At 58.9% G+C, this 11541-nt stretch overlaps 1 protein-coding gene across 4 annotated transcripts; it reads left to right on the forward strand.

Moving 5' to 3' along the window:
- The first annotated feature begins 327 nt into the window (after window positions 1–327).
- XIRP1 (xin actin binding repeat containing 1) lies at window positions 328–9324 on the forward strand. Of its 4 annotated transcripts, none has more exons than XR_011468125.1 (2): window positions 328–452; window positions 3313–3348. XR_011468125.1 is itself a non-coding variant. In XM_070391571.1 (2 exons), exon 2 carries the CDS (start codon window positions 3377–3379, stop codon window positions 8738–8740), a length of 5364 nt encoding a protein of 1787 aa, XP_070247672.1. In that variant the 5' UTR covers window positions 328–452; window positions 3316–3376; the 3' UTR covers window positions 8741–9324. The 4 variants fall into 4 exon arrangements, 3 of the variants coding, with proteins under 3 accessions (XP_070247672.1, XP_070247673.1, XP_070247674.1); XM_070391571.1 differs by having other exon boundaries at window positions 3316–9324; XM_070391572.1 differs by lacking the exon at window positions 3313–3348 and adding an exon at window positions 3373–9324.
- The last annotated feature ends 2217 nt before the right edge of the window (window positions 9325–11541 follow it).

An 11541-nucleotide genomic window follows, 5' to 3' on the forward strand; every position in this document is an offset into this window, starting at 1 on the left:
CAGATGCCCCCCCCTTATTCATTTTCTCAAAATAGTCTGGGACACCGGCACCCACCCTGCGGCTGAGTCATGGAGCCCCGTCCTCAGATCAGACTTGGATGAATGAAGCTTTGCCCTCACTGCTCCTCCCCTCCCCTCCAGAAAGGACATGTAACCGATTCCCCAGGATGGAAGAGTGACTTCCACAAGCCCTAAAAATAACTGAACCACTTCATACTCCGAACTTAGCCTCTCCCGCCCGCTCCCCTCCACCCCCACCCCAGCCAGCAAGATAAAGGCAGCTGCTGGGTCTGGCAGGGGAGACAGAGACCTGGAGCCAGGGCAGCGAGAAGGTACCTCACAGATCCAGCCAAGTAGAACCAGCCCGAGCTAGAAGTTTGAGAGGAAGGACAGACCCTTGGGCCGCACCTGCCACAGACCCCAAGTACCCACCAGCCAAGTGGGACCGGCAGGTGAGTAGCCTGCCCTTTGTCTTTCAGGGCAGGGCTGGCTGGCCAGCTGGGGTCCACTTTGGACCCTCAGGATGGCTCTCAGGACAGCATGCATTAGGGGTGGCAGAAAGAGGTTGAGGGGCTGTATATCTGCATGTAAGTGAGTGCAGGGGTCTCTGATATAAAGATTCCATGAGGACCTCCCTTAATGAGGAAGTGAAGGGAGAATTGACATGAGCCCCATGGGAGCTCTCAGAGTGGTGGCCACAGGCCTGGGCCAACAGAAGGGACAAGTTCTTGCCAGTCTGATAAAAATCCAGAAAGGCATTCAGGAGGAAGTGGCCTGTAGTTGCACTATTTAAAATACAGGTGTGGAGCTCCCTGGGCTTCAGGGCTTCCTCCCAGGAAGGCCCAGTGTCGGGAGGAAAGGGGGAGAGGAGAGGTGGGAGGGCACTCGGGTGGAGGGTGGGAAGCAGGTCCTACTCCGCATTGCTAGACAAGCCTGGTGCCCAGCTGTTGTGGGTGGAAGTCCTGGGCTATCTGGCCTCAGGAATGTCCCCAGGGCTCGCCTGTGCCCGGCTCCCCACATATGACCTAGACTCTGCCCCAGGCCATCATCCTGCCCAGGGGGAACACCCTGGGGGCAGATCTGGGGAGCAGCACAAAGTGGGAGACAAGATCTGAGTCTGCCAGAGTGGAGACTTGTAGAGGGACTGAGCCAAGGAGGGGCACACCGGGAACAGAGGTGGGGTCACCCTGAGGGGTTGGCCAGCCCTAGGAGGCCAAGCTCTGGGACACTGCTGGGGGCTCAGCCTGCACACTAAGTCTGGTCCCAATTCTGAATTCTGCCCTCCCCAAACCCCATCCTTGCCTTCTAGAAACGTAAGCTCCAGGCGGGGGCAGGCATGGGAAAGCCAAGGGTTCTGGAAACCTGCTTCAGGCCCTGCACTGCTTTGTGGAGCCTACCGGGACAGCACCTTTCCCTTCTTTGGGCCTCAGTTTCCCTGTCTGAACCCACAACAGCTGGACACAGAGCTTGTCCTCAGCGTCAGTGACCTCTGGAGGTCTTCAGGGCTGACATCCCTGGACTCCGTGATTCTAACCGTATGGGACCATAGCAGGGATTCTGGAGATTCCTGGGGGTGGAGGTGGTAGCCTTGCACAAGACATCTGCTCAGGCCACACTGGTGGTGATGGGATGGGGAAGAGGTGGGGACAGGCACCGTTTGCCTTTGGCAGGGGGTCCTCATTAGAACTCAAAGAGACCCCAGAATGTGTGGTGAGACTCATGTGGCAGGTTTCAGAGTCTGAATTCCTCAGGGTTCTGATGACTTTGGTGGACAAGATGGGGTCGGGGGGTGGCAAGTAGGTCTCCGTCCCCCCCCCCCCCCCCGAGATAGCCATGAAGAGGAAACCTTGCCCCCACCTGTGGCCACTGTCCCTGAACCTCCAATCAGCCCCATGCCCCTTTGTCCATGAAGAGTTTCAGGCCCCAGCACTGGTCAGCCTGCAGGCCAGGGGCCTGACACCAGCTAAGGGGGCAGGGGCAGGGATCCCAGGCAAGATAAGGGGATGAGATGGGCCAAGGTCCCCAGGGTCCCACTGGCTGAGCCTGAGCCTCCATCTGGAGCCCATGGCTGCCGTGCTGAGGCTAGGACCTCAGCTATATTTAGCATCGAGTGTGGAGCAGAGCCATGGGTCAGGGGCAGTAGAAGGGGCACATGCTTCTCATTCTTTTCATATGGGCCTCTGGGGACTGTTAGCACACCTGTCACAATACAGATAAGACACAGAGGACAAAGACCAGAGAAGGGCTTGAGGGGTGGGAGGCCATGGAGGGGGGCAGGGGTGAGCTGGAAGGAGGAAACGCCATGGTGAAACCTGATTGACCTAGGTGAGAAAGGAGAGGACCACGGAGCTGGATTCGGGCTCATTGTACACAGTTGGTACTGAGTCTCCATGAGCAAGGGGCAGGGCTGTCTCTGCAGAGGGTCCCACTGCCCACCTCCCCTGTGGGTGTCACCCTCACTCTCCTAGGGGTGTCTGCTGGGGAACAGAGGGGCACTACAACCGATAGGAAAGTTTTACACCCTCTACCCTCTTAATCTCTTGGGAGCCAGACCCCAAAAGGGTCCAGGAACCCCAGGCCAGCACTTCCTGTTATTCATTCACCACGATTTGATCCCTTCTGGGCCTCAATTTCCTATTCTTTAATTATGAATGGTTGGGCCTGAAGACCCTCGAGATCCCCCTAGCTCAGACCTCTGAGTCTTGGGTATAGCACAGAAACCCCTACCTGGGACTCAGGATCTGGCTCTGCCTACCCATGAGATACCTGGTGAGCCTCTACATGGGCTGTGGGACCCCTGGGCCTGGGAAAGGATGGGCAGTGAGTTGAAAGCCTAGGTAGAAGTTGGGCAAGACTCTCAGTGAAAGTGGCAAGCGCGCCCTCTGGTGTTATGGAAGAGAATTCTCCTCTATGGGAAATACCCAGGCACTTGTTTAGGGACCTGCCTCTCTCTTCTGGGATCCCATAAACAGGATTTCCTCAGGCCACTCACCTGGGACTCCACCGGGGAAAACTGATTTTGGTAAAGGAAGGTGAGGATGGGGCCTGTCCAGTTTGCCAGCTGGAGGTCTGAACACCCTTTGTGGGGCTGAAGGACAGAGCTTCATGGCCAGCAATGTCTTGCTTGCTCGGGTGATTGATTCTTGGGAAGCCTGGACCCACCTTGGTAGATGGGTCCATATGCCCTAAGTTTAAGATTTGTAACACACCACGCATGCAGGTGGCAGAGTGAGACCCAAGTGAAGTCTGGAGAGGCCATGTCACCACAGCCCTGCGCTGACCCTGCGTCCTGCTCCCTCCCATTTCTCCCAGCAGCCAGCCCCCCTCCCACCTAAGGCCCCAGCCCATCCTCATCGCTGCCCTTCTCTTCAGAAGGATGTCCAACACCCAGATGCAGGTGGCCCCCGCACCCACCATCCCGATGGCCACCGCAGAGGACCTGCCCCTCCCGCCGCCGCCAGCCCTGGAGGATCTGCCGCTGCCACCACCCAAGGAGTCCTTCTCCAAGTTCCACCAGCAACGGCAAGCCAACGAGCTCCGCCGCCTCTACAGGCACATCCACCCTGAGCTCCGCAAGAACCTGGCCGAGGCCGTGGCTGAGGACCTGGCTGAGGTCCTGGGTTCTGAGGAGCCCACCGAGGGTGATGTCCAGTGCATGCGCTGGATCTTCGAGAACTGGCGGCTGGACGCCATTGGGGACCATGAGAAGCCAGCTGCCAAGGAGCCGGTGCCCAGCGGTGACGTCCAGGCCACTTCCCGCAAGTTTGAGGAAGGCTCCTTTGCCAACAGCATAGACCAGGAGCCAGCCGGACCTCCGCCATCTGGAGCGGACGTTCGTGCAGCCCGCCGGCTGTTTGAGACAAAGCCGCTGGCTGAGCTGACGGGTCAGGCCGAGGCACCGGAGGCAACAGTGAAGGAGCCTGCAGCCAGCGGAGATGTCCAGGGTACCAGGATGCTCTTTGAGACTCGGCCGCTGGACCGCCTGGGCTCCCGTCCCTCCATCCAGGAGCAGAGTCCCTTGGAGCTGCGCTCGGAGATCCAGGAGCTGAAAGGCGATGTGAAGAAGACCGTGAAGCTGTTCCAAACGGAGCCGCTGTGTGCCATCCAGGACGCAGAAGGCGCCATCCACGAGGTCAAGGCCGTATGCCGGGAGGAGATCCAAAGCAATGCAGTGAGGACAGCTCGTTGGCTCTTCGAGACCCAACCTCTGGATGCCATCAACCGGGACCCCAGCCAGGTGCGGGTGATCCGGGGGATCTCCCTGGAGGAGGGGGCCCGGCCGGATGTCAGCTCGACTCGCTGGATCTTTGAGACACAGCCCCTGGATGCCATCCGGGAGATCCTGGTGGACGAGAAGGACTTCCAACCATCCCCAGACCTTCTCCCTCCTGGTCCAGATGTTCAGCAGCAGCGGCATCTGTTTGAGACCCGGGCGCTAGACACTCTAAAGGGGGAAGAGGAGGCTGGGGGAGAGGCCCCGCCCAAAGAGGAGGTAGTCCCTGGTGATGTCCGCTCCACCCTGTGGCTATTTGAGATGAAGCCCCTGGACACTCCCAGAGACAAGGTCCAAGTGGGTCACCTGCAGCGGGTGGGTCCCGGGAAGGGAGAGGGGCTCATGTGTGCGCATCTATCCAGTGATAGCTTCTCAGCACTATCCCTCTCTCCAACTGCCCCCCAGAAGGAGGGGGTGAAGGGGGACGTGAAGACTTTCAAGAACCTGTTTGAGACCCTTCCCCTGGACAGCATCGGGCAGGGTGAGCCTTCTACCCCCAGAAATGTGAGTGAAGTGGAAGGAACCAATTCTGCTGGGCAGTCCCAGGACACAGGGTCCCCAGTGTATGCCATGCAGGATGGCAAAGGCCACCTCCATGCCCTGACCTCTGTCAGCAGAGAGCAAGTAGTCGGAGGTGATGTGCAGGGCTACAGGTGGATGTTTGAGACACAGCCTCTAGACCAGCTGGGCCGAAACCCCAGTACCGTCGACGTGGTGCGGGGCATCACCCGGCAGGAAGTGGTGGCTGGAGACGTGCGCACTGCCCGGTGGCTCTTTGAGACCCAGCCCCTGGAAGTAATCCACCAGCGGGAGCGGCAGGAACGACAGGAAGCAGAAGGAAGGAGTCAGGCCGGGCCCCAGCCTGAGGCACCCCTCAAGGGTGACGTGCAGACCATCCGGTGGTTATTTGAGACGTTCCCAATGAGTGAGTTGGCAGAGAAGCAGGGGTCAGAGGTCCCAGATCCCACAGCTAAGGCCGAGGCACAGTCCTGCACCTGGATGTTCGTGCCCCAACCCCTGGACAGGCGGGAAGGCTCCAGGGACCAACACCTGCAGGTTAGCCAGGTCCGGGCTGGAAAAGGACAGACAGACAGACATGTCTTTGAGACTGAGCCTCTGCAGGCGTCAGGCCGTCCCTGTGGAAGAGGGCCTGTGCGATACTGCAGCCGAGTGGAGATTCCTTCAGGGCAGGTGTCTCGTCAGAAGGAGGTTTTCCAGGCCCAGGACGCAGGCAAGAGGGAAGACCAGGGGTCAAGGGTAATCCCTGAGCCCATCCCTGTGGGCTCTGTGCACAAGTTCACCTGGCTCTTTGAGAATTGCCCCATGGGCTCCCTGGCAGCCGAGAGCATCCGTGGGGACGGCCTCCAGGAAGAGCAGCCAGTGGGCCTGTCAGGTTCGGTGCCCGAGAGGCAGGAGACTGCAACCCAGGGAACCCTGAGGACTCTGCATGCCACGCCTGGCATCCTGCACCATGGAGGCATCCTCATGGAGGCCCGAGGGCCAGGGGAGCTCTGCCTTGCCAAGTACATGCTCCCGGGCCCAGGACAGGGGGCCCCCCACATACGGAAGGAGGAGCTGGTGTCTGGCGAGCTTCCCAGGATTGTCCGCCAAGTGCTGAACCGGCCAGACGTGGACCAGCAGGGGCTGCTGGTTCAGGAGGACCCCTCGGGCCATCTCCGGCTCAAGCCCATGAGGCTTCCAGGGGCCAGCGGGAATGTTGAAGATCTGGACCTAGAGTTCCGGCAGATGCTAGCTTGTGGCTTGGGCACCTCAGTGGCAAGGACTGGGCTGGTGATGCAGGAGACAGAGGAGGGCCTGGTCTCACTGACTGCCTACTCCCTGCAGCCTTGGCTCACCAGCAGGGCCCCCGAGAGGAGCAGTGTGCAGCTGCTGGCCAGCTGCATAGACAAAGGAGACCTGAGCGGCCTGCACAGCCTGCGGTGGGAGCCACCGGCTGACCCAGGTCCAGTGCCAGCCAGCGAGGAGGCCCAGAGGCTGCCTGCAACTGAGAACATCATTCATGTTCCCCCACTGGACCCCAGCATGGAGATAGAGCACCTGAGAGGCCCAGGGGCCAACCCTTGTCTCCCACGGACCATTGCAAAGGCAAGCCTTTTGGCTGGCAAAGAAAAGCAAGAAGACAGTTGCACTGGGCAGAAAGGGATGGAAGCTTTGGGAAAGTCGGAAGGAGCCTCGACTACATCACCAGGGCCTGGGGCAGCAGACCTCCAGGCTGCCATGCAGAGTCTTCGGGTGGCGACAGCAGAGGCCCAAAGCCTGCACCAGCAAGTGCTGAACAAGCACAAGCAGGGAGTCGCCCCTGGAGCTGCCTCCAGACCCTTCCACGATGGTCTGCAAGCTCTGGCTGCTGCCACTGGGACTGCTCAAAGCAACACCAGGCCTATGGCTGGAGGTGACCCCAGGATCCCAGCAACCCCCAGAAAGGTCAGTGGGGAACAGAAAGTACTGCCCACTGGGCTGCCTGGGGGGCGGGTGACTGCTCAGGACGGCATCTACACTGCTAACCCCGTGAGGACCTGTGACCTACCTGGAGGTGTTCAGCCCTCTGAGAAGGAACACCCACCAAGGGGCAGGGAGTCTGCCCTCTTGGCCCAGGCTTCCAGCCCACTCCAGGAATGCCCTGGTCAGAGTCTTGGGCAAAGCCGGGAAGAACCTGGGGCCTGCACACAGAGAGCCCGGGGGCCTCCAGAGAAAGCCATGGCCGGAGTCGGCCCAGAGACCACCCTGAAGGCTGCCTCTTTAGCCCATTACACTCTGACCTCTGGGCCTCAGGCTGCAGGTGCCAGCCTGCATTCCCATAATGCCTCTGTTCCTCCTCCTCCTCTCCCAGCTGCTGTGACAGGACCTGACTTCCCACCCCAAGCCCACCATGATGAGGACTCCAGCCCGAAGGCCTCTGAGCCCCTGCAGGACCCCCTTCTCCACTCCCAGAGCAGCCCTGCCGGCCAAAGAAGCCCTGGGGAGTCAAAGACCTCAAAACTGGAGCCCACCATCCCCCCCAGGAAGAAGCCCCAGCTGCCCCCCAAACCTGCACACCTAAGCCATATACCCCCTCCTCAGAGGCTGCCCAAGCCCTCAGCTCTATCTCCCAGCTCCTCCCAAGGAAAATACAAACAAGGTGAGACAGAGGCATCCACGCCTCGGCCTGGCCCTCAGCATGGCCCCAGCACCATGGCCCCTGGGCCGACCAAGGGTCAGGCTATGGGCAGTAATGTCCAGAGCCCTGAGCCCGCCAAGCTCTCAGCTCTCAGCAGTGACCCCGCCTCACTACAGCAGGGCCCCAGCACCCCAGGAGAAAAGCCGATGGAAGGTTCCCAGCAAGAGGCTCCTAAGAGCTCTGAGACTCGGCAGAGAAGCCAGCAAGAGCTCCAGGGCCTTCTGAGCCAGGTGCAAGCCCTGGAGAAGGAGGCTGCGAGCAGCGTGGACGTGGGGGCCCTGAGGAGACTCTTTGAGGTTGTGCCTCAGCTAGAAGGGGCCCTTCAGGCTCCTGCTGCCCCCCATAAGCCTGAGGTCTCAGTGGAGCAGGCCTTTGGGGAGCTGACAAGAGTCAGCATGGAGGTTGCTCAGCTGAAGGAACAGACCCTGGCCAGGCTGCTGGACATCGAGGAAGCTGTTCACAAGGCCCTCAGCTCCATGTCTAGCCTCCAGCCTGAGGCTAACACCAGGGGTTATTCCCAAGGCCCCCCAAGGGACCACAGTGCCTACAAGGTCAGTGTTATGGACAGCAGTAGAGCCAGGCCCAACTGCTCAGGCGAGGAGGTCAGGGGTCAAACTGCAATCAAGAGCCAAACCGAGGTTACATGCCATACTGAGGTCCAGCGTCAAGCCAAGGTCAAAAGTCACACGGAGACCAGAGGTCCAGCAGTCTCACACGCCCCTTCCACCAGGAAGCTGGAGACATTGAGAGAAGATTCAGGCCTCCCTCCAGTCTTGCCTTCTAGCAGAGATGCACCCTCCTCCCCAACCTTCATCTCCATTAAGTCAGCCACAAGGAAGCTTCCAGAGGCTCCCAGCCCCGGGGGCAGCCCAGATGTCTCAGTGAAAAGCACACACCTGGCCCAGGATGTGAGCCAGGCCCTGCTCCACCAGAAAGGTGTCTGGGACAAGGCTGGGGAAAAAGAGGTCACCCAGTGCTCCGGACAGCCCGAGCCTGCCCTTGCCTCCGCCAGCACCCTGCCCAGAGAGCGGCAGAAGAACGCTCTGGAGCTCCAGACTGGGCCTGGGGGCTCCCAGCGCTGTGCAGCCATGAGAACTGTGACTGAGCAGTACAAGGAGGCGGGCCAGTGTGAGAACTCCCTCATCACATCCTCCACCATGGTCACAGAGCAGGCAGGGCCCCCCGGGGGCCCAGGTCCCCACCTCGGGCTCCAAGCCTCCCCTTTGTTAAAGCAGTTCTTGCGCAGCCCCACCGGGCACAGCGGCCACTCCCAGGCTGCAGCCCAGTGAGCCCCTCCACCTCCCACCTGTTCAGGGAACTGAGATGGGTGCCTACTTCCTGCACACAGGATGCTAGGACCAAGAAGAAAGAGCATCTTTCTTCAGCTCCATTAATAGGCCCAGTTCTTGCAAAAGGAGAAAGATTGGGAAAAGGCCCACCGAGTGGCTGGGCACAGGAGTAGGATGGGGACTCGCAGGTGTTTGTGGAGGGTGTAATATGTGCAGACAATGTGCTCCTCACACAGGACTGGCTGGCACGCTGACATCCATGAGTCTGCATGCCGCTGCTCCAGCCAGAGCCCCCTGAGTGACCTGCCACCCTCAGCCCTTATTTCTATCATGAGTTGAAATGTTCTCAGCCATCTGTGCCTTAATTCCTGGAGAGGACAGAGCCAACTAGACACTGCAGCCCCTTCATCACCATCTCCATGGGTCAGAGGGTCACCCTGGCAGCCCAAAGGTCCTAGACAATGTCGCCAATCAGTAATGTTCCTAGAAACCAAAGGTTCTGCATCCCCACCCCCACTGCCCCTCACTCGGCACCCAAATGGGAAGGAAACTGTCTGAATAAACCCAAGTTGTATTCTCCCCGCTATGTGTGTCTGACTGTTTGTGTGTCTGGGTCCCCACTGTGGGGGAAGATAGCCACAGGTGCCCCGTTTCCCTGGCAACAGCAGTGCTGGAAGGCTGGGAAAAGCCACCTCTTCTTCTACCATCTTGGCTCGGACCCAGGAAAGCCTGCCCACACACACACCCATACACTGCTGACCCTCTACCTCTGGCCTCCCCTCCTGGTGGTTCTTGGACATCCTCCTGGAGTGGCAGCTGACCAGAATCCTGGTCCAGAGGGGGAGAGTGGCCCAGTCAGGCCCGGAAAGGAGGGAGGGCCTCCTCCAGGAGAACTCCAGTGACCAGGATGGCTGGGCCGCTTCTCCCTGCTTAGGCCGTGCACAGCAGGGGTTCTAGGGCAGGGACAGATCCTGGCCCAGAACGCCAGAGTGAATAGGTGGAGGGCCCTTTTCACTCTCCAAAAGCATTGAATACCTGCTGCATGCAAGGCCTGTCTAGCAGCAGGTGAGTTCTAATGGTCCTGCTCACAAGGTACTGACTTTCCAGAACGAGCAGACAGAGCCCATGGATAGGAAACATCGGACCAGGAAGAAGGACGATGCACTGACTGGGCCGCTCTCCCATTCTGGGGTAGAGGTCTTCAAATACAGTAATGTGACATTGATAGGTGATTGCCGCCGAGGCCTTGGCCAAGACAGACCTCTCTAATGAAAACAAACAACACACACACACACACACACACACACACACACACACACACAAAACCTAGGATCTGAATAGTAAAATGTCAGTTATGTGAGAATCAAGGGGAGGGGCATGCAAGGCAGAGGGAAGAGCTCCTGCGAAAACGCAGAGATGGGAGTTCGTTGCTGGATTTCCTAGAGAGCCCTCTGTAGGAAGGGGCTTTAACAGCTACGATTGTCAGCCACCCCCCATCCTGCCCCTACACAGTGATGTGGAAACTTGCCCACACTTCGCTTCAGTTGAACAAGCAGGCTCCTGTCCTACTACCACCAGCCAAGGGCTCAGCCTTCCATACCCTCACAGCCTACTCGTTGCCTGCTCTGCTGACATGGGGGGCTCCCCTAGGGCAGTAGAGCTCTGACCTGGAAGGAGCTGGTCGCCTGTGGGAAACTGCCCTGTGGGAGCGGTAAGATACCAAATCTACCCACCTGAGCCTGATACCACATCTCGATGGGCCCCTTGCCACAGGTCTCCCTCCCATGTCCTCTGTGGACTCTCACTTGATTGCAGGGCCCAGTATCTTATAGGGTGGCTGTTCTCAGGGCCTTATCTGTAAAGTGGGCACAATTATAGTAGCTACTGTTGTGAAGATTACGTGAATTGATTAAGTGCTTGGAGCTATGCCTAGCATTGGAACTAAAAAAATGTTCACTTTTAATATTGTATTAGTTTTAACATATCTCTTCTCACCTCCAGGTGGAGTCCCTGTCTTGTTCATCTCAGTATCTCTAGCGCTCATCACAAGTGCCTAGAAGGCACTGCTGTAAATGCCAAATCAATGAACACACAGATGAATGAAATGATTAAGTGAATTCACTGAATCATCCAAATAACATTTATTGAGCATCTACTTCATGCCAGGTTCCCCTTCAGGGTGCTAAGAATAGAGAGAGAATTTATCCCTAATTAACCTCATGGAACTTAGGTTTAAAGAGGGTGGACACTGTATTATAACCAGATAAGATAATTTTAGAGGACGATACTGTAAAGGAAATAAAAACCAAGGTGGGACCCCGAGAAGAGGTTGGCGGTTACTTAGTTTGGGTGTTGGAAGGAGGCATCTCTTCGGTGACCTGAGATGACAGAAGAGCCAGTCCTAATGGCTGGAGGCAGCGGCGTAGGGGGAAGAGTGCGGAGAGGCGTGTGGATGGGTGGTGATCACGTGGGCGGCTGCGTGCACCGAGGAGAGCGGTGGCCGCTGGGTGAGGCCTTGCCCAGCCCCCTGCACACCTGCTGCCACACCTGCAGCCGACGCCTGGGCCCCGCCACTCCACTCCCCTCCCAGCCCCACCCTCGCCGAAGGCGGTGCACAGCCCGCCCAGGCCCCGCCCCCAACCCGGGGGAGGGGGGCATTCTCACCCGCTGTCTCCAAGGTGACGATGACGTCACCAGGCCACGGAGTTCGGAATGTTCGGGCGGCGGCAGTCGTTGCCGGGAAACGCCAGGCGGGCGCGCAGCCAGGGGCTGGCTCCGAGGCAGTCTCGGGACGCCAGTAC

The sequence above is a fragment of the Myotis yumanensis genome, unplaced genomic scaffold, assembly GCF_028538775.1.
Source record: "Myotis yumanensis isolate MYYU_CA2020_CCGP unplaced genomic scaffold, mMyoYum1.0.hap1 SCAF_14, whole genome shotgun sequence".
In the NCBI taxonomy this organism is placed as follows: Eukaryota; Metazoa; Chordata; class Mammalia; order Chiroptera; family Vespertilionidae; genus Myotis; species Myotis yumanensis.